Below are 25,858 nucleotides of genomic sequence, written 5' to 3'. Positions count from 1 at the left end.
GCTGAGGAGTGTGTCTTTGTAGCCAAGAAGGCTAATGGCATATTGGGGTGCATTAGGAGGAGCATTTCTAGCAGACCTAGGCTACGTCTACACGTGCACGCTACATCGAAATAGCTAATTTCGAAGTAGCGACATCGAAATAGCCTATTTCGATGAATAACGTCTACACGTCCTCCAGGGCCGGCAACGTCGATGTTCAACTTCGACGTTGCTCAGCCCAACATCGAAATAGGCGCAGCGAGGGAACGTCTACACGCCAAAGTAGCACACATCGAAATAAGGGAGCCAGGCACAGCTGCAGACAGGGTCACGGGGCGGACTCAACAGCAAGTCGCTCCCTTAAAGGACCCCTCCCAGACACACTTTCATTAAACAGTGCAAGATACACAGAGCCAACAACTAGTTGCAGACCCTGTATATGCAGCACGGACCCCCAGCTGCAGCAGCAGCAGCCAGAAGCCCTGGGCTAAGGGCTGCTGCCCACGGTGACCACAGAGCCCCGCAAGGGCTGGAGAGAGAGTATCTCTCAACCCCCCAGCTGATGGCCGCCATGGAGGACCCCGCTATTTCGATGTTGCGGGACGCGGATCGTCTACACGTCCCTACTTCGATGTTGAACGTCGAAGTAGGGCGCTATTCCCATCCCCTCATGGGGTTAGCGACTTCGACGTCTCGCCGCCTAACGTCGATTTCAACTTCGAAATAGCGCCCAACACGTGTAGCCGCGACGGGCGCTATTTCGAAGTTACTGCCGCTACTTCGAAGTAGCGTGCACGTGTAGACGCAGCTCTAGAGAAGTTATTATTCTCGTCTGCTCGGCACTGGGGAGGCCACATCTGGAGTATTGCGTCCAGTTCTCCACTTCCCCCGCCCCAGTATAAAAAGAATGTAGATGCGCTGGAGCGGGTCCAGCAGAGGGCAACCAAAATGATTAGGCGACTGAACCACATGACCTATAAGGAAAGGCTGAGGGATCCGGTGTTATTTAGTTTCCAGAAGCAAAGAGTGAGGGGGCATTTGATAGCAGTCTCTAGCTTCCTGAAGCGGGGTTCCAAAAAGGATGGACACAGGCTGTTCTCAGTAGTGAGGGATGGCAGAACAAGGAGCAATGGTTGAAATTGCAGTAGGGGAGAGCTAGGTTGGGTATTAGAAAAAACTGTTTCCCCAGGAGGGTGGTGAAGCACTGGAATGTGTTACCTAAAGAGGTGGTCGAATCTCCATCCCTAGAGGTTTTCAACTCCTGGCTTGACAAAGTCCTGGCAGGGATGATTTAGTTGGGGTTGGTCCTGCTTTAGACAGGGGGCTGGACTCGATGACCTCCTAAGTTCCCTTCCAGCCCTAGGATTCTACGATTCTAGGAGAAATTCAAAAGCTGTCCCACTGAGTAGCAGAGCGCCCACAGCTGGGATTTTGTTTATACTAGTGGTGCAATTCACACATGCCTCAGTGCACATAAAAATTATGCCACACATGGATGGAAAAGATTAGTGGGACCACTGCACAGGGAAGGGACTTTGGTCAGCATGGGCTGCCGCTCTTCAGGACAGGAGACAATCACAGTGAGTGGAAGTAGGGGCTGAGCCAGTGAACTGGAGAGCTGTTGTACAGACCCCACTCCATTCCCTAACCCACCAGCCAGCACTCACCTGCATGGTGTGCTCCTCCCAGCCACCACCTCACCACTCACCTCCAAGCCTGACAGCACATGGTGATGGGGTGCAGACCCCCAAGGGGGAGCTTTCCAGCAGAGAAGCAGGCACCTGCTCCAGGGGACCTGAACTCCTGGCAAATAAAGGGGATGATGAACAACAGCCTGGCTGGCTGGGAGCTGCTGGCCTGAGTCCAGACACCATTGTAGCCCCTGTCTGAGGTGAGATTCAAAGCTTAGGCTGGAAGACCCCAGGGATCCAGCTTCCTCCAGAGAAAAGTTAGACTGTCCTAGCCCCAAACGCTGCTCCTTATGTGGCTCCAGTCCAGCCCCAAAGCTGCTGGCCTCTTCCTCCCGGGGGAGGGGAGGAGGAAGTTCATGTCCTACAGGGGCTGTATTGGGCTGCTCAGGGAGCTCCTCAGATAGCCAGATAGACACAATGCTCTGGCACTGGCTGCTGGAACATAGGCGTTACCACAGCAGAACAGAGCAGTGTCCATCCAGGCCTGCTCCAGTCTTGGATTCCAGCCAGGATGGGCAGCTTCAAAGGAAACTGCAGGAAACCCTCTAGCGGGCAATTCTGGCATAGCCTGTCCATGGCACCCGAGCGCCTACACCAGTGGCTGAATCATGCCATGAGGCTCTAGAGTTTATATGGCCCATGTACCCTTTCTGCCCTTTCCAAAGGAAGGGGGTACAGCTCTGCTGAGCTTGTACCTGCAATGGTTTCCAATGGCAGAGTGACTCACAGGATAACTGTGTGACACAAACAGTATCAAATCCCCCCTCACTCTTTCCCCCCTTTGGGAAGACACGTGGGGCGAGGGCTGTGTGGGGAAAGCTGGTGCAAGGGTTTAATGATGCTGAGGGACACGACCTTGAGCAGGGAGATGTGGAGTGTTGTGGGGAAAGCTGGCAATGGAATCATCCCCAGCCTGCCGGCATTCCCCTGAGCCTAACCCAGGAACCCAGTGATGGGTCAGGATACAAGTCCCAGTTGCAGGACAGGATCAGCAACATGGCTCTTTGAAACCAAGGCAGCAGTGGCCTCTGTTGGCACTGGTTTGGTTTCAGTAACTTTCTTGAGACATACAACTGTTAGGATGGAAGACCAAAAATTTCCAGCACATTTTCACCAAAAATACTGCCACCCAGCTGGTGATCACATGGTCACAAAACACTCTGGTGGTGCAATAAGCTCACCAGTGACAGCCAGAAACTGGACATCCAGTCGGCCCATATTAAGGACTTAGCTCGAGATTGACACAGGTGCACTTGATTTGTCATGATCCTGTATAGATAATTCACAGTCCTCACAGTGCACCAGCAGTCAATTCTAGATCCCTGCCACAGCATGTGCTTGCAATATAACACCCCACACTGACCTACCGGGGCTCTGCTGACACTCCCTGCCTCAGTTTCCCTTCTCACAAAGCCCTTTAAGAACTCCACTCTGTCAAACAGGTCTGACAAAATTCATCTGAGGTTCTGCTTTACTAAATACAGATAAACCCAAAATAAAGTCTCTTCCCCGGGGGTTCAGGGCTTGCCTTCTCTCATCCTTGGGACCAATGTCTCTCTGGGAGCTTTCCTCCCTGATGAACGCATCTCTCTCTCTCTCTCTCTCTGAGCACCCTCCTACAACTCAGCCCTGGTGGCCTTTGGGCTCCCAACCCTGAGGTTGCGTGGGATGGGGCGGGGGCTTCATGAACCAACCCTTAGCCTGAGTCACAAATCTATACAACTGTCGAGCTTGAGTCCGTCAACCCAGGCTCAGAAAGTCACTGCTGCACAGCTACTCATCATGTAGCTACACCCATAGGGCCAGCAAGCCAGAAACAGGCTGCCTGGAGCTCAGCTTTCTGTCATGTGGACACGTGCTGCTCCCAGACCATCTTATAGAAACACAGAATCCTAGGGCAGGAAGGAACGTCAGGAGGTCATCGAGTCCAGCCCCCTGCCCAAAGCAAGACCAACTCCAACTGAATCATCCCAGCAAGGACTTTGTCAAGCCAAGACTTAAAAACCTCTAGGGATGGAGATTCCATTACATCTCTGGGTAATCATTCCAGTGCTTCGCCATCCTCCTGGTGACATAGTTTTTCCTAATATTCAACCTATATCTTCTCCACTGCAACTTCAGACCATTGCTCCTTGTTCTGCCATCAGTCAGTACTGAAAACAGGCTCTCTCCATCCTCTTTACCGCCCCCTTTCAGGAAGTTGAAGGCTGCTATCGAACTGCCCCTGATTCTTTTCTTCTGCAAACTAAATAAGGCCAAGTCCCTCAGCCTCTCTTCATGGGTCATGTGCTCCAGCCCCCTCTTTTCATTGCCTTCCGCTGAACCCGCACAAAGGCTTCCACATCCTTTCTATACTGGGATAGAACGGGATGCAATACTCCAGATGTGGCCTCACCAGTGCGGAATAGAGGGGAACTTCATGCTGAGGCATTGCTGCAGCTGTCTGCAGCATGTCTCATGACAAACTAAGCATGTCCTTGCCCTGCTGCAGTGGTCTCCCCTGTGTTTATTTTGAGTTTAGGCTGTCATGTAGAAAAAGCCAAAGCATCTGACTTGCATTTGGGATTCTTCTGGTTCAGATCACGTTGCCCCAGCTGGCTCATTCTAGAGCTCTCCAGTCGAGATCAATGACGACCCCTGGTGGAGATGTTGCAGAATTGCCAGCTCCCAGCAGCATTTTCTAAAGCTGAGAATCAGGCTGTTTCCACGTTTCTGGTCCAAAATATTGACACCCGCTCAAATGATCAGGTGCAAGTTCACCTAAAAGTTCTCCATCTCTGGACCTTCCCCCACCTAACCTAGGCAAAGCTGCCATCAGTTCCCTACTTACAGCTCAGAATCCAGGCCCCAGAACAGCTAGTGCTGTCATACGCATCCTTGGGTGCACCCTGGCTTTGAGACCCCCAAAGTTTCATTGGATCCCAGAACAGCTCATCCCCTCTGTCCCAGGAGCTCCCTGGAGCTGTGGCCAACATGCACCCAACCAAGTGCTGTATAAGGACAGCAGGTGGCACTTTCTGGGGCAGGAAATGTTATGGAGTAAATCCTCTGTTAGTTTATAAAGAGAACTGGGAAATGGGGCCAACCGGAGAGGGTGGGCAGGAGTTTGGGTGCTCACGACAGCGCATGCCTGAGGACCTTAAGCTCTTCAAGCATGACCCTCCATGGGGAAAACCCAGTGGCTGGAAGTTGAAGCCAGGCAAAGTCAGACTGGAAATAGAACCACAGGAGAAAAGAAATCAGGTCATCTAGTCTTGCCCCCAGCTCCAAGCAGGATCAACCCCACCTAAATCACACATAAATAAAGCACCCGTTTCTAACACAGAGGGTAATTAACCTTTGGACCAAGTTACCAATGGCTATGCTGGCTTCTCCAGCACTGGCAACTTCTGTTGTAGCTGGGATGCTTTTTTACAATACGTGTTTTAGCTCATGCAGGAGTTAGTTCAGGGCAGTCCTATGTCTTGGGCAGCACAGTGGGTGAGCTGCATGGGTGGGTCTCCACCTTGGCAGGCTGCAGCAGCCACTGGGATTCCACCCACAGTCCTGGGGCCCCTCTGTGTGTCACCTCTACACTTAGCTCCTCCACTCCCTCCCTTCCAGCTTTTTGAAGCATGCAAATCACCTGATTCGTGCTCTGTCTCTGCTCCTCCCCGACCCTCCCAGAGTTGGAATGCAACAAACGGGATCCGGTGTTCCAGGTCTAGGAGGGAGGAGGAAGAGTGGGGATGGAGCATGAATCAGGAGATTAGCATACTCCAAAAGTGCTTGGAAGGAGGGGGAGGCATAGGAAGTGCAGGACTCCTGTGCCCTAGTGCAGGAGAGGTGCATGGGGTATGGGGACAGCTCAGGTCCACAGGTAGAACCCCAATGGGCTGCATGAGGCCCATGGGCCATAGGTTGCCCACCACTGGACACAATGGCCTCTTCAGGCCTTGAACTCTAAGAAGAAGTGTCTCTGTCTTGTCTCCTGAGGGAGAGGGAACATGCACTTGCATGCAAGGAGTCGCACTCAGGACTCCACAGCTGCGTCTACACGTGCACGCTACTTCGAAGTAGCGGCAGTAACTTCGAAATAGCGCCCGTCACGTCTACATGTGTTGGGCGCTATTTCAAAGTTGAAATCGACGTTAGGCGGCGAGACGTCGAAGTCGCTAACCCCATGAGGGGATGGGAATAGCGCCCTACTTCGACGTTCAACGTCGAAGTAGGGACGTGTAGACGATCCGCGTCCCGCAACATCGAAATAGCGGGGTCCTCCATGGCGGCCATCAGCTGGGGGGTTGAGAGATACTCTCTCTCCAGCCCTTGCGGGGCTCTGTGGTCACCGTGGGCAGCAGCCCTTAGCCCAGGGCTTCTGGCTGCTGCTGCTGCAGCTGGGGGTCCGTGCTGCATATACAGGGTCTGCAACTAGTTGTTGGCTCTGTGTATCTTGCACTGTTTAATGAAAGTGTGTCTGGGAGGGGCCCTTTAAGGGAGCGACTTGCTGTTGAGTCCGCCCCGTGACCCTGTCTGCAGCTGTGCCTGGCTCCCTTATTTCGATGTGTGCTACTTTGCCGTGTAGACGTTCCCTCGCTGTGCCTATTTCGATGTTGGGCTGAGCAACGTCGAAGTTGAACATCGACGTTGCCAGCCCTGGAGGACGTGTAGACGTTATTCATCGAAATAGCCTATTTCGATGTCGCAACATCGAAATAAGCTATTTCGAAGTTGGGTGCACGTGTAGACGTAGCCCACGATGCCATGTGGGGCCTGTTCTTAGCTGAGGCAGTGCCAGGAACCCTTCCTGTTCCCATTAAAAACTCCAACAGGCAGAATGGTGAACACTGAACAACATGGATAACCTCAGTGTTGCTCTCCAAGGAATCTGGCAGCTCTGCAAGGATGGAACACCAGCAGCTTGCCACAGCATCGGAACAGCTGGGCAGAGAGGCTCCCAGTACAGCTAAATACTTTCCAGGTCCTCACACAGAGAATCATAGAACCCTAGAGTTGGAAGGGACCTCAGGAGGTCATCGAGTCCAGCCCCCTGTGCAAAGCAGGATCAATCCCAACTAAATCATCACAGCCAGGACTTTGTCAAGCCAGGACTTAAAAACCTCTAGGGATGGAGATTCCATCACTTCTCTAGGTAACACATTCCAGAGCTTCACCACCCTCCTGGTGAAATAGTTTTTTCCTAATATCCAACCTACTCCTCCTCCTCCGTAACTTTAGACCATTGCTCCTTGTTCTGTCATCAGCCACTAGAGAGAACAGCCTCTCTCCATCCTCTGTAAAGCCCCCCTTCAGGAAGTTGCAGGCTGCTATCAAATCAACCCTCAGTCTTCTCTTCTCTAAAGTAAATAAGGCTAAATCCCTCAGCCTCTCCTCATAGGTCAGGTGTTCTAGTCCCCTAATCATTTTTGTTGCCCTCCACTGGACCCTCTCCAATGTATCCACATATTTGCTATACTGTGGGGGCCCAGAACTGGACACAATACTCCAGATGTGGCCTCACCAGTGCTGAATATAGGGCAATAATAACTTCTCTAGACCTGCTAGAAATGCTCTTCCTAATGCACCTCAATATGCCATTAGCCTTCTCGGCTACAAGGGCACACTGTTGACTCATATCCAGCCTTTCATCCACTGTAACCCCCAAGTCCTTTTCTGCTGCGCTGCTACTTAGCCAGTCGATCCACAGCCTGTGACAATGTTTGGGATTCTTCCATTCCAAGTGCAGGACTCTACACTTGTCCTTGTTGAACCACATCAGATTTCTTTTGTCCCAGTCTCCCAACTTATAGAGGTCACTTTGGACCCTATCCCTACCCTCCAACATATCTACCTGTCACCCTAGCTTAGTGTCATCTGCAAATTTGCTGAAGGTGCAATCCATCCCTTCATTCTGGTCGTTAATAAAGATGTTGAATAATACTGGCCCTAGAACTGATCCTTGGAACACTGCACTTGAAACCAACTGCCAACCAGACCATCACTACCCATTGGGCCCGACCATCTAGCCAGCTTTCTATCCACCTTACAGTCCATGTATCCAACCCATACTGCCTTAACTTATGGGCAAGAATATTGTGGGAAACCATATCAAAAGCTTTGCTAAAGTCAAAGTATATCACATCCATTGATTTGCCCATGTCCACAGAGCTAGTTAGTTCATCATAGAAGCTAATCAGATTGTTCAGGCATGACTTGCCCAGAGTGACTTAGACAAATTGGAAGACTGGGCTGCAAGAAATCTGATGAGGTTCAATAAGAACAAGTGCAGAGTCCTGCACTTGGGCCAGAAGAATCCCAAGCATTGTTACAGGCTGGGGTCCGACTGGCAAAGTAGTAGTTCTGCAGAAAAGGACCTGGGAGTTGTAGTGGAAGAGAAACTGGACATGAGTCAACGGTGTGCCTTTGTAACCAAGAAGGCTAATGGCATACTAGGTTGCGTCAAGAGGAGCGTTGCCAGTAGAGCCAGAGAAGTGATTATACCTCTTTATTCGGCTTTGGTGAGGCTGCATCTGGAGTACTGTGTCCAGTTCTGGGCCCCCAGTTATAGGAAGGATGTGGATACAGTGGATAGGGTCCAGCAGAGGGTGGCCAAAATTATTAGGGGGCTGGAGCTTATGATCTACGAAGAAAGGTTGAGGGAACTGGGACTTTTTAGTCTGCAGAAGAAAAGATTGAGGGGGGGACTTGATAACAGCCTTCAACTTACTGAAGGGAGGTTGTGAAGAGGCTGGAGAGAGGCTGCTCACAGTGGTCACGGATGGCAGAACGTGGAACAATGGTCTCAAGTTGCGGTTGGGAAGGTCCAGGTTGAACATTAGGAAAAACTTTTTCACTAGGAGGGTGGTGAAGCATTGGAATGCTCTACCCAGGGAACTAGTGGAGTTTCCATCCCTGGAGGTGTTTAAGTCTCACCTCAACAAAGCCCTGTCTGGGCTGATCTGATGGGTTTGGTCCTGCTTAGGGCAGGGGGCTGGACTTGATGGCTTTTTTAGGTCTCTTCCAGCTCTATTGTTCTATGATTCTATGAATCCATGTTGTCTACTCTTGATCACTGTCTCTCTTCCAAGTGCTTCAAAATGGATTCCTTGGGAATCCCCTCCATGATTTTCCCAGGGACTGAGGTAAGGCTGACCAGCCTATAGTTTCTTGGATTGTCCTTCTTTCCTTTTTTAAAGAATGGAGCAACATTTGCCTTTTTCCAGTCATCTGAGACCTCTCCTGATCTCCACGAGTTTTCAAAGAGAATGGCCAAAGGCTCTGTAATGACATCTGCCAATTCTCTCAGTACCCTTGGATGCTTTAAATCCAAACCCATGGATTTATATATGAGACGGTGGGCATGCGCACAGTGCAGTTAGACACTGGGGCTGGACGCCAGCTGACTTAGGACAGCAGGTAGAAGTGGCACTTGGGCTGCAGGACTGATTAATTGCAGTGCTGAGGTTTGGGCTCAGGCTCTGGGACCCTTTTACCTTACAGTGCAAGCCTGAACATCTACACCATAATTAAACAGTGCCTGGGCTTGAGCCCCTTAGCTTGAGCCAGTGAGCAGAGGCCAGCTGCAGGTTTTTAACTGCAGTGAAGATATGGCCATTGACCAGAATCCAGTCTCATATCAGGGTGATTCCACTGATAGTAAGGGAACTAATGGAGAGAAGAACCTTGAGCCCTCTCTGAGATTGCAGCAAGCCTGTTCCAGAGGCCCTATCTAGTGCACACGCACTCCCAAACTCTCTTGCCAAGCAGGGGAGTGCACACGAGATGAACCCTGACTTCCCACAGGTTATGGGGCCTCCTTTGCCTCCACCCCAAGACCACAGCACACTCAGGGTTTGTTTCACCTGTGGGGAGAGTAAAGAGGCGATCTGGCAGACAGTGAGCGTTCCTCTGAGTCCCACCAGCGATGAGACACACCAGCCTTCCAGGAGCATTTGCCCAGCCCCCACTCTGCACTTCACCCTCTGGCTGGCGAGATCTCTGAATCTAGTTTTAAAAGCTCTCTAGCTTTCTCTTGGGCCCTTTCATAAATCAAGTCCAGGGTAGAACAAACTTCCAGAAACACAGCCGGATGGCCCCAGCTTTCTGTGGGAAATGCAGCAAAGCCACATCGTCTGCGCTGAATAAAGCCTGTGACATGTCAGAGCTAATTCTCTTTATAGCTCCAGGCCTGGCCTTTCCCACACCCAAGAATGGGTACCAGCCTGGCTCGCAGCTCCCAAGGGACCCATTCTCCTTGCACCTGGATCCATGCCATCAGGGCTATGTTCTGGGCCATAATAATGTCCTAGATGCCGTGGAGAGGATTCCCACTTGTTATCTGTTGAGGTTTGCCACCCAGGAGAGATTCAGGTGCCGCTCAGCTGATTAGCAGAGCACCCACAACTGGCCACATGTGCTTCTATTGATGGTGCACATCCACACATACCTGGGTGCGCATAACAACATTTATCCCCCCCCATAGATGGAAAAAATTAGAGGGACCCCCAAGGAAGGGTTCCTACCACATTCAGACTGCCCTGTTCTGAAGGTCTAGTAGAGACAAGGCAGCATACACTTTAACACGGGCTACCTGGGTAATCTGGAGCTGAGCAGTGGGAGCCTAGCCTTCAACTTGTCCAGCTTGTGCGAGTTCGAAAATTCTGTCTTGCTCTCCACTGTTCATTGATGTGTTAGGAGTTTGCTGCTTCTTCAATCTGACCCCACCCTCCCAAACAGTGTAGGCCAGAAAAACCTTGGATGTGTGGCTAATCATTTCTTACAACCTGTCCTTCTTTGGAGGCAGAACTTCCATGCTGTTGGGAGGAGCCGTTTAATGGCAGGACAGAGTCCGCAGCAGAGAGAATGAAGCCATCTGCCAACTGAGCCAGCCAAGCTGGCTGTGCACAGATGAGTCCCTGTTTCAGTTTGGTCTGTTCAGGAGACTGGACTCCCCCTTTCCTCTCCCTCCCCCAAGCATTCAGGCCAAGGCAGCTTGTCTCATGGGTCACACAAGGCCATCGCAAATGAAAACACCATGTGACAACAAGTGACCAATCATGAGCTCCCCAGCGACAATTAAAAATAATGAGCAAGCGAAAGAAAAAAAAAATTGTGAAAACAACCATATGGCTGGAATTTCCCTATAAAGTTTTCAGCAAAAAACTGTCAAAATACCAAAAAATATCACTAGAGCCACCGGGAAGAGTAATATATGCCCACACTGTTCTGAGGCATTGCGAACCCCTAAAGCCCTCTCTGTGTGGGTACTTGTGTTCCACCCTTGACATGCCAGCTGAGGCAAACCGAATTTACTGCTTTCACTGAAAGAGTAAACTATGCTATACAGACTAGAGTGGATGACCTGACGCTCCCTTTTGGCCTTAAACTTTGTAACTCCCCCCACCAAGAGATTGGTGACTGCACCCTCACAACTCCCTTATGAGGCTGGAAGGTGCAATCCCCATTTTACAAAAGGGGAAACTGAGGCACTTTTTTTTAAAAAAGGGCCAGATTTTCAGACAGGCCCACAATCCCACCAGGCATCTGAGGCAGAACCAGAGATTTAACCTTTATTTCCAGACTTCCAGTCCAGAGCTCAAAATCATCCTGCTTGTCTTCTTATCCCGCTTCCTCAGCTAGGGGAAGTATGTTACCTGCACACCTACGTGTGATTAACTGTCCCATGTAGCGGTGCCTAGACCCCTTCCCAGAGAAAGAATAAGTGTCCTCTACAGCCTAAGTTGAGAAGCAGTTGACCTTTAGCTCAAGCTGTAGAAGTGCCTGTACTAAGCTTCTAGAGGTTCCAAGTTCAAGTGTGCCTGTAGGTAGTTATGTGGGCACTTTCCCATATTTAATACTTATAACCTCCTGTGGAGCAGAACAGTGACCCATTGCACCAATGGACAGCAGAGGTCCCAGTCACAGAGGAACAGAGTCCTGCCCTCCCAGCCCCTCCTTCCTCCCAGATTATCCATAATTGTTAAAATGCCAACAAACTCACAGATCATTGTGCTCTAGCCCATGGTCAGAGGATTTTAAAGCTAGTAAATTTCATGACTTCAGATATTTAAATCTTAAATTTCACAGAGTTGTAATTCTAGGGATCCTGACCCAACAAGGACTTGTGAGGGGGGTTAAAAGATTATGGTGGGGGGGCGGGTTGCTTTAGTACCACCCTGACTTTTGCGCTGCTGCTGGCAGTGGCATTGCCTTTGAAGTTCGGTGGCCAGAGAACAACAGCTGCTGGCCAGTAGCCCAGCGCTGAAGGCAGAGCTGCCTCCAGCAGTGGCACAAAAGAAGGATGGCCTGGTATGGTATTGCCAATCTCGTGTCTGTGCTGCTGCCTTCAGAGCAGACCCCTTCATCAGCAGCTGCTGTCCTCTAGCCACCCAGCACTGAAGGCAGTGCAGAAGCAAGGGTGACAATACTGCAATCTCCTAAAATAACCGTGCAATCCGCCTACAATTCCCACGGTTGGGTCAGGACTCCCAGTGTGAAACATGCTTCTTCCCCCCATGAAATCTGCATAGTATACAGTAAAAGCACACAAGAGATCAGATTCCACATTCATGGCTGTGAATTTCATAGGACACATACATAATAATAATGGCTGAATAATGAAACACTTATCCACAACTCCTGCTGAAAAGCACCTAAGGTTGGTGGCTGGTGGGTGAGTGCACTGCTGGCTAGCTCTGCGCAGGGACCTTATGCCCTGCTAGAGTCTGTGGGACCGGACAGATATGGAGCTCCTCCCCATGTCTGAGGGAAATTCTGCTCTTGATCTCAATAGCCTGCCTTGCTTTTCACATTCCTGGTTTTCACAGTGACTGCTCCCATGGCAGGAATGCACACCCCAGAGCTCTTCAACCGGGATGAGGGCAGCAAACCTGCATGCCAGATAGGCAGGATTCCTTGGCACAGACCCCAAAAGCTGCAGTGACTGGGGCAGAGGGGTGGCTCCCACGTGTTATGTTTGCCCCACTGCAGTGTGTGCACATCTAGTTGTGATGCATCAGCTCCTGTCTTCCCCACAGAGCCAAGCTTAGAAGTCTGGCATTAAGTTTGCCACCCCCAAGCAAACCCCACATACCTGCTGATTGTCCCTGAGACCTGCAGGGGCCCTGCAGGCCTGGCCGGGATGCCTGGAAGTGCTGGCAGCCTCCCCTTCTCTTCTCTCTTGCGGCAGGCTCTCTGAAGCAGGAAGACCTAATCAAACTCTTGCTTTGATGTGGCCCCTCTCGCAGGCAGAGTACTGCATTGGCGGGGGGAGGGGCAGTGATGGGGGCAGGAGAGGAGGAAAGTGGCTTTGTGTTTCTTATCACATCTCTGTTAGCTAAGAAAAGCAACAGCCTCCTCCTTGACCAATGAGTGGTTGCGCTGTTCAGGCTGAGTCCTTTCCTCTGGCTGGGATGGCCCCACTGGGCTGCCCTCTTCAATCAGGAGAAATAGGATTCCCAGGGGGTTTTTTATGAAGGCCCCTTGAAACAGTTGAGGCCTTGGATCTGCCTTGGTGCTCACACTTTCCTCCCGAATGGGCAGGGACCCAGAAGCCAGCTAGCTGGAGCAAGTGGGAGTGGGGAGGAATGGACCCCAAAACCTTCTTTGGATTCTTCAGACATAGTCCCCAAGGCTTCAAACGAAGGGACTAACCTGCCAGGAGTGACACCAGGAGGGTACCCATGCCAACTGCCTGGCCACGGCCCCTTCTTCTAAGTCAGGGGTGGGCAATAAGCAGCCCTCAGGCCGGATGCACTTCTCCAGGGCTACACCTGGCGGACTGCCAGTGCTTTACTTACCTGTACATGTGCAGGTATGGCCACTTGCAGCTCCTGTTTGCCACAGACAGTACCCCAGCCCACAACACTTCTCTAAGCTCCCATTGACGGGGATGGCAATCTGCTGCCAATGGGAGCTGCAGTGTTCAGACTCTGGATGCTTAAAGCACATGGGATCTGGAGGTTAGTTACCTCACAGAGCTCTGGTGGACAGCCAATAGAGCATTGGACTATTGTGAGCACGCCAAGGCTGTGTCTACACTAAGACAAAACTTTGAAAGGGCCGTGCTAACAGCCATATGGAAGAATACTAATGAGGCACTGAATTGCATATTCAGCGCCTCATTAGCATTAGGACGTTTCCGGCCACGGTGCTTTTTCAAAAGTACCCCGCACGTTTCGAAATCCCCTTATTCTGCTCAGCTGATAGAAATAAGGGGATTTTGAAATGTGTGGGATCCTTTCAAAAAGGACCCCCACGTAGCCACACCAAGCCGCGTGCATTTGAAAACAGCGCTTTCGAAACGCCATGGCTGGAAGCATCCTAATGGTAATGAGGCGGCCTTGTCCCACTCTCACATCTGCGTGAAGCAGGAGTAAGTTCAGTGATGTGACAGGAGCTAGACAGAGTGAGTGGGACCTGAATCAGAGAGAGAGCGCCTGTATGTTGCACAGCTGCAATCTACTGCTTGGAAAAACTGGGGGTGGGTCTCAGAGTAACAGGGCGAATACCACTGACAGACTCTAACACCTGTGGGTTCCTCTTTGAAGTCCCCACTCCCTCCATGACAGGATGCAGACAGCTCATCTGCTAACGGAGAGTCTGGTCCTGCACATGCCTCTGCTGTGGCTGGGTACACACGAGATGTTGTGATAACAGCTCAGAAACCAAGGTGGAGATTCTGACTAACAAACAATACACATAGCCAAAGAGCCACAACAGTGAGATGTAATGAAGTTTCCTTCCTCCGCTCAGGCCTCCTTCTGTGACAGCCCTCCTCCACAGTCATGCACTCAGGAACAACAATGAAGCGCTGTTTCTGCCCACCTGAGACCAGACTAGTTTTACACTTTCCGCAGCTCAGAATTTATAAAATGTTTTCTTTTCCACTGAGAAAAGGCCTTTTCCCAAATACATTTTCATAATGTTTTTGATTTTTTAAAATTTATTCTCACACAAATCAGGAATTGTCGCCTTTCTTGATTTTTGACTTTTCTTTTTTTTCATTTTCCTTTGACTTTCTCATCTCAAAAGTGGCTGAGACCCTATTTTCTTTTTCTGTCATGTCTGAATATTGAAAACTTTTGAAAACCAGAAAAAAATATTCAAAAAAGCATCACTGAAATTAATAAAGCCAAATATTGATCCATCTACAGCATTAGGAAGTGGGTTGGGCCAGAGATGACACAGATGCTCTTTCCCTGACAGCTGTATGGCCTAATGTCCAGAGTCAGTATAGAGGCCTTTGCTCACAGTCAGAATCAAAATCAATGCCCTCTTCTTCAGGGCTGTGTTGCCTACTGGCCAGAGTCACTATAGGAGTGGTGTAATGGTTGTAAAAGGGATGGACAATCATTTTGGAGCTAGGTGGCCAGGCTAGAAGAATATGATCCCTCCCTACTCCAGTGGGCCCCAGTTCAGGGCCCTGTTAGAGGTGAGTGTAGTCATCACTGAGTCAGCAGGGATCCTACCAAGACACACTGACTTGATTTTCGGTTCTACAATTAGACCAAAACAGTTCTCCTATTTCTATCTTGTCTCCTGATGCAGAAGTCTGGGTACTTCTGAGTCCATGAATCCATGCAGCTCTGTGCAGCTCTGCTCTATCTTGGTGCCTCAGATAGTCAGGTGTCAGCCTGGATCTGGGTGGGTCTGGTTTCCACAAGATGAGGCTTCAGCCGCTTGCAGACCAGTGGCGGGCAACCTGCTGCCTGAGGGAATGAACAGACAAGGGCAATTATCAAGTGATCCATCCCTGTTGTCCACTCCTAGCTCCTGGCAGTCAGAGGTTTAGGGACACCCAAGCACAGGCAGCATATATAAGAGGCTTGAGGGGAGGGTGAGCTAAATCTTCCCGAAAAAGGCTGGCCACGCAGAGGGCAAAAAATGTCAGGTAAGGGTGCAGGTCACCTCCCTTTGGAGATGTGCTCGCCCACCACTTCTGGAACGTAGCTGCTGGAACCTCCTTAGAAGCTGAGAGGTCCTGGGGCCCAGACTGTGACCACGCCCAAGCTCCTCGACTCTAGACCCAGCCCTCACTCTGCTTCTTCCTCCAAGACCCCCTGCTTCACTGGCTGCTCATTCTTCTCCACCCCTCCCTGCATCACGCACCCTGAAGGTGGGGAAAAAGTGATGGGGCCATGGCCCCCCAGTTTTCTCATCCTGGCATCCCTCAGCTGAAGTACTGTAGCATCAGTACGCACAACAGCAGGAGTCCCACAGCTGCGTCTGCCAGGGAGCGGCTGTGTGCACTGATGCCAGAATAGTTCAGCAATGTAGCTAAGTAGGTCTGGGGCAGAGATCCATGGCCCCATCGCTTTTAAAGGTAGGAGGGCTACACCCTCTCACTTTATTCTGCCTTTGGGGCAAGCCATGGGTAGGGGAGCAGGGCGCAGAGGAGTGAGCAGTGGTGGTGGTGGGGGAGCTGGGGGAAGAAGTGGAATGGAAGAACAAAGAGATAGAGTGAGGGCAGAGCCTTGGCGGACGAGACAGAGTGGGGATGGGAAGAGGTGAAATGAGGACAGAGTGGGGGATTAGGGCCATGGTCTGGGTGCCAGTGCCCCCCCCCAACTTTTAGGGAGCTCCTGGCACTCACATAAGCCTCTCCAAATGGAGAAATTATGCACCACCTATGACCCAGAATGTCTTTGCTAATAGGCATTGGTGAACTTATCTTCCATGAACTAATTCATTTTTGAAGTTAATTATACTTTCACGCCATCCCCCAGCAATGAACACATGTAAAGAAGTATGTCTCTGTGCTTGTTTTCAACATGTTCCCAATGAATTTCATGGGGTTACCCTTCTTGTTTTACATGAAAGAGCTAATAACTAACTTTGCCGATCCTGGCAGGCCACACTGCAGGAGGTTTCATCCCACCGCATAATCTTTAATTAAAGACAGTCCTGGAGGATTGGCAACCAACACCTATCTACTCTTCCCTATAGCTGTCCCTAGGGACAGTTGTCCCATAACTGCTGTTCTCTCCCCTTCTCCAGAACCATCTACTACTGGTCACTGCCAGTCAGCTATCAGAATAACTGGAACGCTTCTCTGAGACACTCTTGCAGGTATTCTGATCCATTATTGTTGTGAATCACTCTTTTACGCCAGTCGGATTTCAAGTCTGCAGGAGAGAAAAATGAAGGCTCTGATTTAGTAAAAATGTCCTCAAAGGTAAGCAGGGCGGGGCAGGGCTCTGTCTTTCCATGTATGTGAATAGTGTCTAGCACTTGTTTGCATCCAGTAGAGCAGTGTTTCCCAAAGTGTGGCCCATGGCCCAGTACTGTTCCTTGGGAAAAAAATACCAGTCCTTAGAAAATGTATAAATTATCGCTATTTACTATTATAATTGTGCATAAATAATAAACAGTGAAAATGTATTCATTTTTCATTTTTTATATGTGTATATATTTTGGGGCCACACAAAAATGTACTGAAAAAAATGGGTCCCAGGGATATAAAGTTTGGGAAACCCTGCACTATAGTAACCATAGGAGGATGCTGCCCCCTAGAGCTTAAACTTTCTCATATTCACAGTCACACAAACACCAGAGACTCTGTAGGGAGTGGGGATCAACTTTTTAAGTTTGTAAACATCATTTTAGCAAATGGAGCAATAATGAGAATTTAAGGGAACAAATCTGATTTTTGAAAAATGTAAAAATAAAAATTCTTGGGCTACTGATAGAGCACCCATCCCATACTGCCCCAACAATCCCTGTGGGCAGGAGGAGACCCGGGGGAAGTTATGCCAATATCTTATTATGCTGGCATTGTTTTAGGGTTATCTGGAGTGTCCAGAATGCAACACTATCACCTGCTGCCAGCAGAGAGAGCTCTGTTTGCGTGCACCTGGGGGAACTCTCCGGGGCCATCAGCTATTGGCTATGCCACATGCAGGAGTAACGTGAAAATGGCTGCAAGCAGCTAGATGACACCTATTTATGAATTATAATATAATTTATATTACTACTTTTCCTGAGTATCCTGTTTCTCAATCCCAAATTACATTTCCAAGAACTGGGGCAGAGGGGCAGGGGTAAATACACTGTTTAGCCTAACAGCTCTCTCAGCACAGAAGTCTTATGAAAACTTAACCATTTCCATTTCCAGTTTACCTGGAAAATCTGACTGTGTTACACACATTTTACATGTATGTCCTGGGGGAATTTTGCAGTTTTACTATGGTTACAAATTCAATAATTGCAGAATTCCTTGAGGACTAACCTGTGCCATATATGTTGTAGATGTGTTCCAGTGGCATTCGTGTGAGAGTGTCACATATACATTGTGCCTGTGACTGTGTTGCAGACATGACTGTGTCATGTTTAAATAGTGACATGTATATTGCTATGTTGCACTATGTGGCATACATGCTGAATGTGAGACTTGCAAGCATGTTGCACATATCACTATGTCCAGTGCATGCTGCATGTTACTGAGTGCATATTTAGCCATATGTAGCACGTTACATGACTGCCATGTGTGACTGTTGCATACATGTTGCACACACAACCCTATGTCACACACAAGTTGCAGTAAGCATGCTGCACACATGATCATGAAATAGGTGCATGTTGCATATGTGAATGTGTTGAGCACATGTGAGTGTTGCGTGCATGTGCAACTGCATTAGGTGTATTAGGTGTGTGATATTTGTGTGTTTTATGCCTAAGGCTTTTTATGATGTCAGGCTGCATGTATGGTACACACGTTGGGTACTGTTTGTTGTGCTCTTGCAGCAACGTGTATTCCAGGATATGAGAGACACAAGCTGGGGGAGACAATATCTTTTATTGAATCAACTTCTGCTTGGGGAAGAGACAGCTTTGTACAGCCCCCACCGTGAAAGAGAGCGCTAAGAACCTGAATTTTGTCCCATCCACCAAGGGTAGGTAGTCCAATAAAATACATGTTCCCATGCGGCATCAGTCACATGTCATCAATGCACAGATTGTGTGACGGTGTCAAATGCATTTTGCATGTATTGCATGAGCATTCATGAATATGTTCTGCTCCCCTATCTGTTTACTGTGTCCCTTGGTACAGATTGTACCATGTCTGCACTACATGCATATTGCACAGATGTCGCTGAGCACACATTGTACCTGCGTCTATACTGCATAAGCACTGAAAGAGTACTGGTGGGACTGACCCTTCCTGTATCTGCAATACATGCACATTACACGAGTACTCATCGGCACAGATCCCGCCTGTGTCGGCACTGCGTGCACACTGCATGAGTACCGGCGGGACTGACCCCTCCTGTGCCCACACTGCATGCACGCTGCATGAGTACCCATGGGGGCAGACCCCACATGTATCCGACTGCAGTCACACTGCACAAGTACCCGGGGGGACAGACCCCGTCTGCATCCACACTGCACGCACCCTGCACGGGTAAATGGGGAGACAGACCCCGCCTGTGTCCACACTGCACGCACCCTGCACGAGTGTCTATGGGCACAGCCCACTCCCGTGCGCGAGCCGCACGCCCACCCGCCTGCCTGTCGCTCCCCCGGCCGCCAGGGGCGCTGCGGCTCTTCCAGCGGCGCGGCGGGGCGGGGCCGAGCCTTGAGCGGGCGCCCGGCCGGCCAGCGGCCCGCACAGGCCGGGCTGTCTCATGGCGGTGACCCGGGCGCTTGGGCTCCGTCTGGCCTACGCGGCGGCGGGCGCCCTCATGGGCCTCTCCGCCTTCCTCACCTGGAGCCTGGCGCCCGCCTTCCGCCAGCCCGCTACGGCCGCCGCGGGGGGGCTCTCCGGTACGGGGGCGAACGGGGGCAGACGTGGCGGCGGCGCGACCCCTGGTCCCGGGGAGCAAGTGGGGGGGGCTCTCCGGTACGGCAGGGGGCGAACATAGCGGGCAGGTTTGTGGGGGTCCTCCCTGGGTGGGGGGACGGGGACGGGGACGGGGGGAGATCGCTAGTGCGGGGGTGACTGCCCGGAATGGGGGAGGGTTGGGCGGAGCTCTCCTGTATGCGGGGGGTGGAGGCAGACATGGGGGGAGCTCTCCTGTATGGGGGTGGGGGGTGGAGGCAGATATGGGGGGAGCTCTCCTGTATGCAGGGGGGGGTGGAGGCAGACATGGGGGGAGCTCTCCTGTATGCGGGGGGGGGGGGGTGGAGGCAGACATGGGGGGAGCTCTCCTGTATGCGGGGGGGGGTGGAGGCAGACATGGGGGGAGCTCTCCTGTATGCGGGGGGGGGTGGAGGCAGACATGGGGGGAGCTCTCCTGTATGCGGGGGAGGTGGAGGCAGACATGGGGGGGGTGGAGGCAGACATGGGAGGGAGCTCTCCTGTATGGGGGTGGGGGGTGGAGGCAGACATGGGGGGAGCTCTCCTGTATGCGGGGGGGGGGGGTGGAGGCAGACATGGGGGGAGCTCTCCTGTATGCGGGGGGGGGGTGGAGGCAGACATGGGGGGAGCTCTCCTGTATGCGGGGGGGGGTGGAGGCAGACATGGGGGGAGCTCTCCTGTATGCGGGGGGGGGTGGAGGCAGACATGGGGGGAGCTCTCCTGTATGCGGGGGGGGGTGGAGGCAGACATGGGGGGAGCTCTCCTGTATGCGGGGGGGGGTGGAGGCAGACATGGGGGGAGCTCTCCTGTATGCAGGGGGGGGTGGAGGCAGACATGGGGGGAGCTCTCCTGTATGCGGGGGGGGGGTGGAGGCAGACATGGGGGGAGCTCTCCTGTATGCGGGGGGGGGGTGGAGGCAGACATGGGGGGAGCTCTCCTGTATGCGGGGGGGGGTGGAGGCAGACATGGGGGGAGCTCTCCTGTATGTGGGGGGGGGGTGGAGGCAGACATGGGGGGGAGCTCTCCTGTATGTGGGGGGGGGTGGAGGCAGACGGGGGGGTGGAGGCAGACATGGGGGGGGGAGCTCTCCTGTATGGGGGTGGGGGGTGGAGGCAGACATGGGGGGGGGAGCTCTCCTGTATGGGGGTGGGGGGTGGAGGCAGACATGGGGGGACCTCTCCTGTATGCGGGGGGGGGTGGAGGCAGACATGGGGGGGGAGCTCTCCTGTATGGGGGTGGGGGGTGGAGGCAGACATGGGGGGGAGCTCTCCTGTATGGGGGTGGGAGTTCTCCAGTACACAGGGGTGGGAATAGGGGCAGACATGGGGGGGAGCTCCCCGGTACAGGGTGGGGGCAGGGATGTGGTGTTTGATGCCTGGTGGCCAGGCCCTTGGGTCTGTCTGGGATAGGGCATTAGGCATAGGGCGAGGGGGCTGTTTGGTACGCAGGGGTGGGTATGGACCCTGAGGGAGGCTGATGGGGTGTCCTTACTAATGGGTGGAGCTGGGTGTGGGTGGCAAGGCTCTCTGGGGCAGGACAGGGCAGATTTGGGCTCTTTGGTATAGACTGACCATGGGTACAGGTGTCGGCATGACATATGGGGCTTTCTGTCCTGTCTGGGGGTCACAAAGGTGCTGTCGGGACAGGCAGTGGGAGATCTGTGATGAGGAACATGGGGCTGTGGGAGCCTCTCCAGTGTGAGGGGCTGGCATCGGCATGGAGTGTGTTTTCCAATATTCAGGAAGCATCGGGCCTCCCTGGTTTTGGGGATTAGTTGTGCAGCTGGGCTCCAGGCACACTGTGGTCTTCCCAGTACATGGGGGGGGAGCAGTGAGGAGAGGGACTACAGTACTGGGAACCCTGGGATAAGATGGGACTTGGGGAGTTTATGGGAATGGCTGGTTTGTAGCTACTGCCTGGAGCAGGAGTGTCTTTGGGGCCTCTTGTGGGTGGGAAATCATGTCACTACCAGTCTGTTCTGTGGTAGCCTTGGTTTCGTAAGAGATGCAGCCCACTACCAGGGCTTTTGTGTGTTGCACTACTTTACTCTGTGCTGAGAAATCTGTTAGCACAACTGTACTGGGGGCTTATATTGAATGCAGCCTGGTACCGGGGTGAGTACTGGACTGGGTGCACCCTACCATCTGATGAGGGATCAGTTGGATTCAGGCAGGTGCCCAAAGCACTTTCATAAGCTAGTAACTGAGGGATCTGGAGCAGGTTCTGATACCGTGTTTTGGGCTGGCAATGCTGTTTGTTGTGCTTCATTTTATTCATTGATGCAAGGCTTTTTCATGGTGTTTTACATTTACTTTGTTTACAGCAAATGAGACTAAGTATAATGCACGGCCTCTTCCTTGTCTAGCTGAGGTACAGCTTCCCGTATTTTCCAGGCTGTTCTGGTCAAAGATTGTAGGATCTTGGAGCATTGTATGCTGGGATTTACACTCCATCACATTTGCTGTAAATGTGGTTGTCCTTTGCTCCACTCCATGGAGGCCTTATACTGCTGGGAGAATACTAATGCTGCTCCTCTGCAGGTGTTTAGAGGCTACCAGAGTAGCTCATTCTCATGCTTGTGGGATTGGAGTTATAGAAAGCTTTTTTGTCTGTGCTCGTTTACATATAGTTGCAGCTGCTTCCCTTTAGATTCTTAGGGTTCCAAAATTGCAAGGCAGTTGCGGTAAGATGCTCACATTACAGCGGATAGGGGTGGGATTTTAAGTGCTGTGACTCTGCTTTGGGTGAAGGCCTGAAAGGACCATTATTTTCTGGGCTGATCTCTAGTGTAACACAGGCTGTATAACTTTGCTTAGTAATTCCTTCATCAAGTCCATAACTTTTGGTTGAGCTAGAATATATCATAAAAACATCTGTTTTTCATTTGAAGACTTCACGTGATAGGGAATCAACCATGCCCTAAGTCCGTGGTATCCAGCATGTTACCCCCATGTGTCTGGTTGGCCAGTTGAGTGTAGCTAGTTGGCTTGAACAGTAAATGTATTTTCAGAATAATGTGGTTAGTTCACTATAGCAGTATAGCTTCAGGTTGGACACCATGGTTATGCTGCTCCAGTGGTTAATTCCCCTCACTGCTAAAAAGGTATACCTTTATTTCTAATGTGAATTTTTCTAGGTTCAGCACCTATTCTGGAATTGGTTTTTTTCTGTTAGGCTAGAGAGTCTCATCAATCAGATCATGGGAAGACATTTCTATACTTGTTTGTAGCCACTGATCAGATCACCTCAAGAGCCATGAGTGGCACGGTGTAAGAGTGGGACAGAAGAAACAAATGCAATTCTCTTAAACAGCAAACAGTCTACTTAATTATTGGGGCTGAGAAATGGATGTAGTGAGAGAGGGAGAAATAAGTTTGGCCTGTGAGGTAGAGTAGGGTCATGAAGAGACTATATGATGCTTTCATTGTATAGGCCAGTGGTGGGGAACCATTTTTGTATCAGGGCCCTTGACCCAGTGATAAAAATCAAGCGCAGGCCACAAATGTTCAACTCGCCTGCTGGGGGAGAGCAGTGGAGAGGCTCAGGGCTTCCTCCCTCTGTAGGTCAAGCTGGCGCTCATGGCTCCAGCCCCACAGGTGAGAAGTTCTGAGCCTGTGCACCACCCTGTGGGGCTGAAGCTTGCAAGTGCCAGGTTGCCTCGCTGCAGGGGAAACCCCTGAGCCTCAGCAGCCTCCCATCCTGCTGGGTGAGTGACAGTATGTAACCTGCCGGTTGGATGAAAATGAGCAAGCTACCTGACTGGGCTCTCAGGCAGTAGGTTTACCAGCCAGGTACAGAGGATCAGAAATTTCAAAAACAGAAGAATTGCAGCAAATAGGGCTCCCTGAATTTTGCACGTAATCTGAGACAGCAGCTCCCTGAATTTTTGCATGTGACCCTTTGACACTGAAGGAACAGAGGTTTGACACTATGTAGATTTAAGCACAGCTGGCAGATTGTCGCTTTGCTTGTTAGGCTCAGTAAGACTGACTAACAGCTGATTACAGTGGGTTAGACAGAGTGCTGATGGGTGGAGTGAAGCAGATGAGGTGGGAGTTTCCAAGCTCCTGGATAGGTCCTAGCAGCAAGACATAGACCATGTCTACACGGGAAGCCTCTGTCAACAGATGTCACTGTTGGAAGAGATTTCCCAGCAAGACCTCTGTCGACAGATTGCAACTACACTAAAAAGCAGATTGAAAGAGCAATCTGTTCTGTCGACAGAGAGCAGCCAGACTGCCCGGCCGTCTCTTGACAGAACGGCTGACTGGAAGCTCTGCAAACAGGGTTTCACAGTGAATTGGAAGCCCTGCCTGTTGACAAAAGGGACTCCTAGCGTCTACAGGGCTGTTTTGTTCACCAATCACTGTTGAGAGAGGCAGGATACCTAAACGGGGAAAGGTATACCGCCGCTGGCAGATGTGCTGGCTTGGCGACAGACTGCTGACAAAGCACATTTTGTGTGTAGACGCTCCATGGGTTTTTGCGACAGAAGCCCAGTTTTGCCGTGAAAAGTCGCTTGTATAGATGTGGTATGAGCATAATAAATCAGTAGGCTAAAGATTACATGAGTGCTCTGCCCATGGCTTAGGTTTACATGTTTAACACACAGGTGTTATCCCTCCGGTTTTGTCTTGTAGAAGATAAGTTAAATTCCAATTCCAGGTGTCTGAGAATGATGGGTGGCACTTCCTTGACAGGCTTTTCTGCAGCTACATTCTTACATGGTCTTGAGACAAAGAGAACAATAAGCAGTATATAATATTGGCAACAATATACAATTATCAATGTTACCCCTTTCTGGACTCAGATTGGGATCTGTGAGCGGTGGATACCTTTGTTCATGCTGACGTGTTAGACATTTCCTGAACTCAGGTTTGTGTTTGGGGAGGATGCACTGTTATCTCTCCCTGAACTGAGAAGCAGACTCCTACGCCCCTCTCAGTGAGTTATGGGTCTACAATTCAACATAAGTCCCAATTACTGTTTTACACTCAAGGTTATGCTGTCTCAGCTCTTGTTTTATGCCTAGTTACACAAACAAAGGTTTGTTTTGCTTTCTTTGCCGTGCCTTGTCTATTGTTCAGGTAGACCTGCTTCATCTAGGCATGTGGTAAAGATTCTGAACAAAGACTGTGGTCAGAATCTTGCACAGTATTATTGGGATCTTGGCTCTTCAGAAACTTTGTGGTAGGATTCTGAATTTTCTTTAGTGGTGTAGCTGGGAATCAGGATTTTTAAGGGGCTATATGTGAGAGTTACAATGCACTGTTAATGTCAGAGCCAAGTTGAAATTTGCCATTTACGGTGGTAGTTTCAGGATTACGTTAACTTCTTACCAAATGTGAAAAGTCAGTAAATGAATAGGTAAAAAAGAACTTAATTCTCTGCTCTTTCTGAACCTCGTTTTAACAGGTGCTTATTTTGCTCTTGTGTAGCACATTAGTTCCTACAAAGTTAGGTAACTGCTGTAGCAATTTCCTGTTTTCATTATGATGGGCTGAGGATGGTTTTTATATATGTATGTCTTTTTGTCTTTGGGTTTCTTTGTGAGGACTGAAGAATTTTTTTACCACAGTCTTAATTCAGTAACTGATCAGGCTAGCCCAAAATATAGCATTTGGAAGTAGGAGGATGTAATGAAAGGCTGGGATTTAAAACCTTTTGTGGCTACTGTGGTAGACCCATATTCTGGCTAGTTCCATTACTGAAAATATATTCTGTTCTGGGCTGTGTGAGAGGTATTGGTGTACCCAGAATGGTTGCTTGTCTGCCTGCACAATCACTGTGTTTTACAAACAATTTTTAAGCTCTTATCTTGTAATGTTATCTATCACACTCACAAAATAAATGCCATGTTTCAATTATTCAATCTACAGAAATATTCTAATCTTGAACATTTTCACTGTTTAAAAAGTGTTCAGAACAATGTGCTCAGAGTGTAGCTCAGAAGGATGAGCAGTGTTGAACAACTTGTCTGATTGTAGAGCTCTCTGCTCTTGGTTGTTGATTTGACAGTTATCAGCCTTCTGGGACTGTAAAACCCTTCATTGTGAACTGGGAGTCACTGCCTTGAAAATGACAAGGAAGAATTGAAACCGCCTGAGTTTATTTCTGTAAAGTTTTGGATTGGCAACTCATATTTTATCAGCCATTTGGTGCATCTTGCTCAGTTCTAGTCACCACGGGAACTGAAAGGATCAGAGTTTCCTGAGACAGCTTTGGTAACATCATCTGTTTTGAGAATTCCCATTGAGCTGTGTAATGCTGGGAGTAGCAAATATATATGGGAGAACATAATTTAAAGACAATGCAGATGTCTTTACAGAATTTTATGCCCCAACTCGAACTGATGTGATTTTACGTGTTTCATTCTTTGGAGTGCTCTGTGTCATACTGGGAAGAAGTCTGA

The 25,858-nt window shown here is 50.4% G+C and overlaps 2 protein-coding genes across 4 annotated transcripts in view; one reads left to right on the top strand and one right to left on the bottom strand.

The window, feature by feature from the left end:
* RAPGEF3 (Rap guanine nucleotide exchange factor 3) overlaps nucleotides 1-1,787 on the bottom strand; it is a 65,751-nt gene extending 63,964 nt beyond the window's left edge. Inside the window, exon 1 of the mRNA XM_074979620.1 lies at nucleotides 1,688-1,787. The gene's annotated coding sequence lies outside the window, so the exon portion shown is untranslated. The remainder of the gene's footprint in view (nucleotides 1-1,687) is intronic.
* A 17,437-nt stretch (nucleotides 1,788-19,224) lies between these two features.
* Nucleotides 19,225-25,858, top strand: part of SLC48A1 (solute carrier family 48 member 1) — a 66,930-nt gene continuing 60,296 nt past the window's right edge. For all 3 annotated transcript variants that reach the window (XR_012642808.1, XR_012642809.1, XM_074980167.1), the window contains exon 1: nucleotides 19,225-19,412. Coding sequence is in view for 1 of the 3 variants with exons in the window: in XM_074980167.1 (XP_074836268.1) it covers nucleotides 19,274-19,412 (139 nt within the window). In the remaining 2 variants the exon portion in view is untranslated. The remainder of the gene's footprint in view (nucleotides 19,413-25,858) is intronic.

Source organism: Carettochelys insculpta, chromosome 29 (assembly GCF_033958435.1).
Source record: "Carettochelys insculpta isolate YL-2023 chromosome 29, ASM3395843v1, whole genome shotgun sequence".
In the NCBI taxonomy this organism is placed as follows: Eukaryota; Metazoa; Chordata; order Testudines; family Carettochelyidae; genus Carettochelys; species Carettochelys insculpta.
Note: the sequence above shows the minus strand (reverse complement) of the source record. Positions and strands in the feature narration are given on the sequence as shown.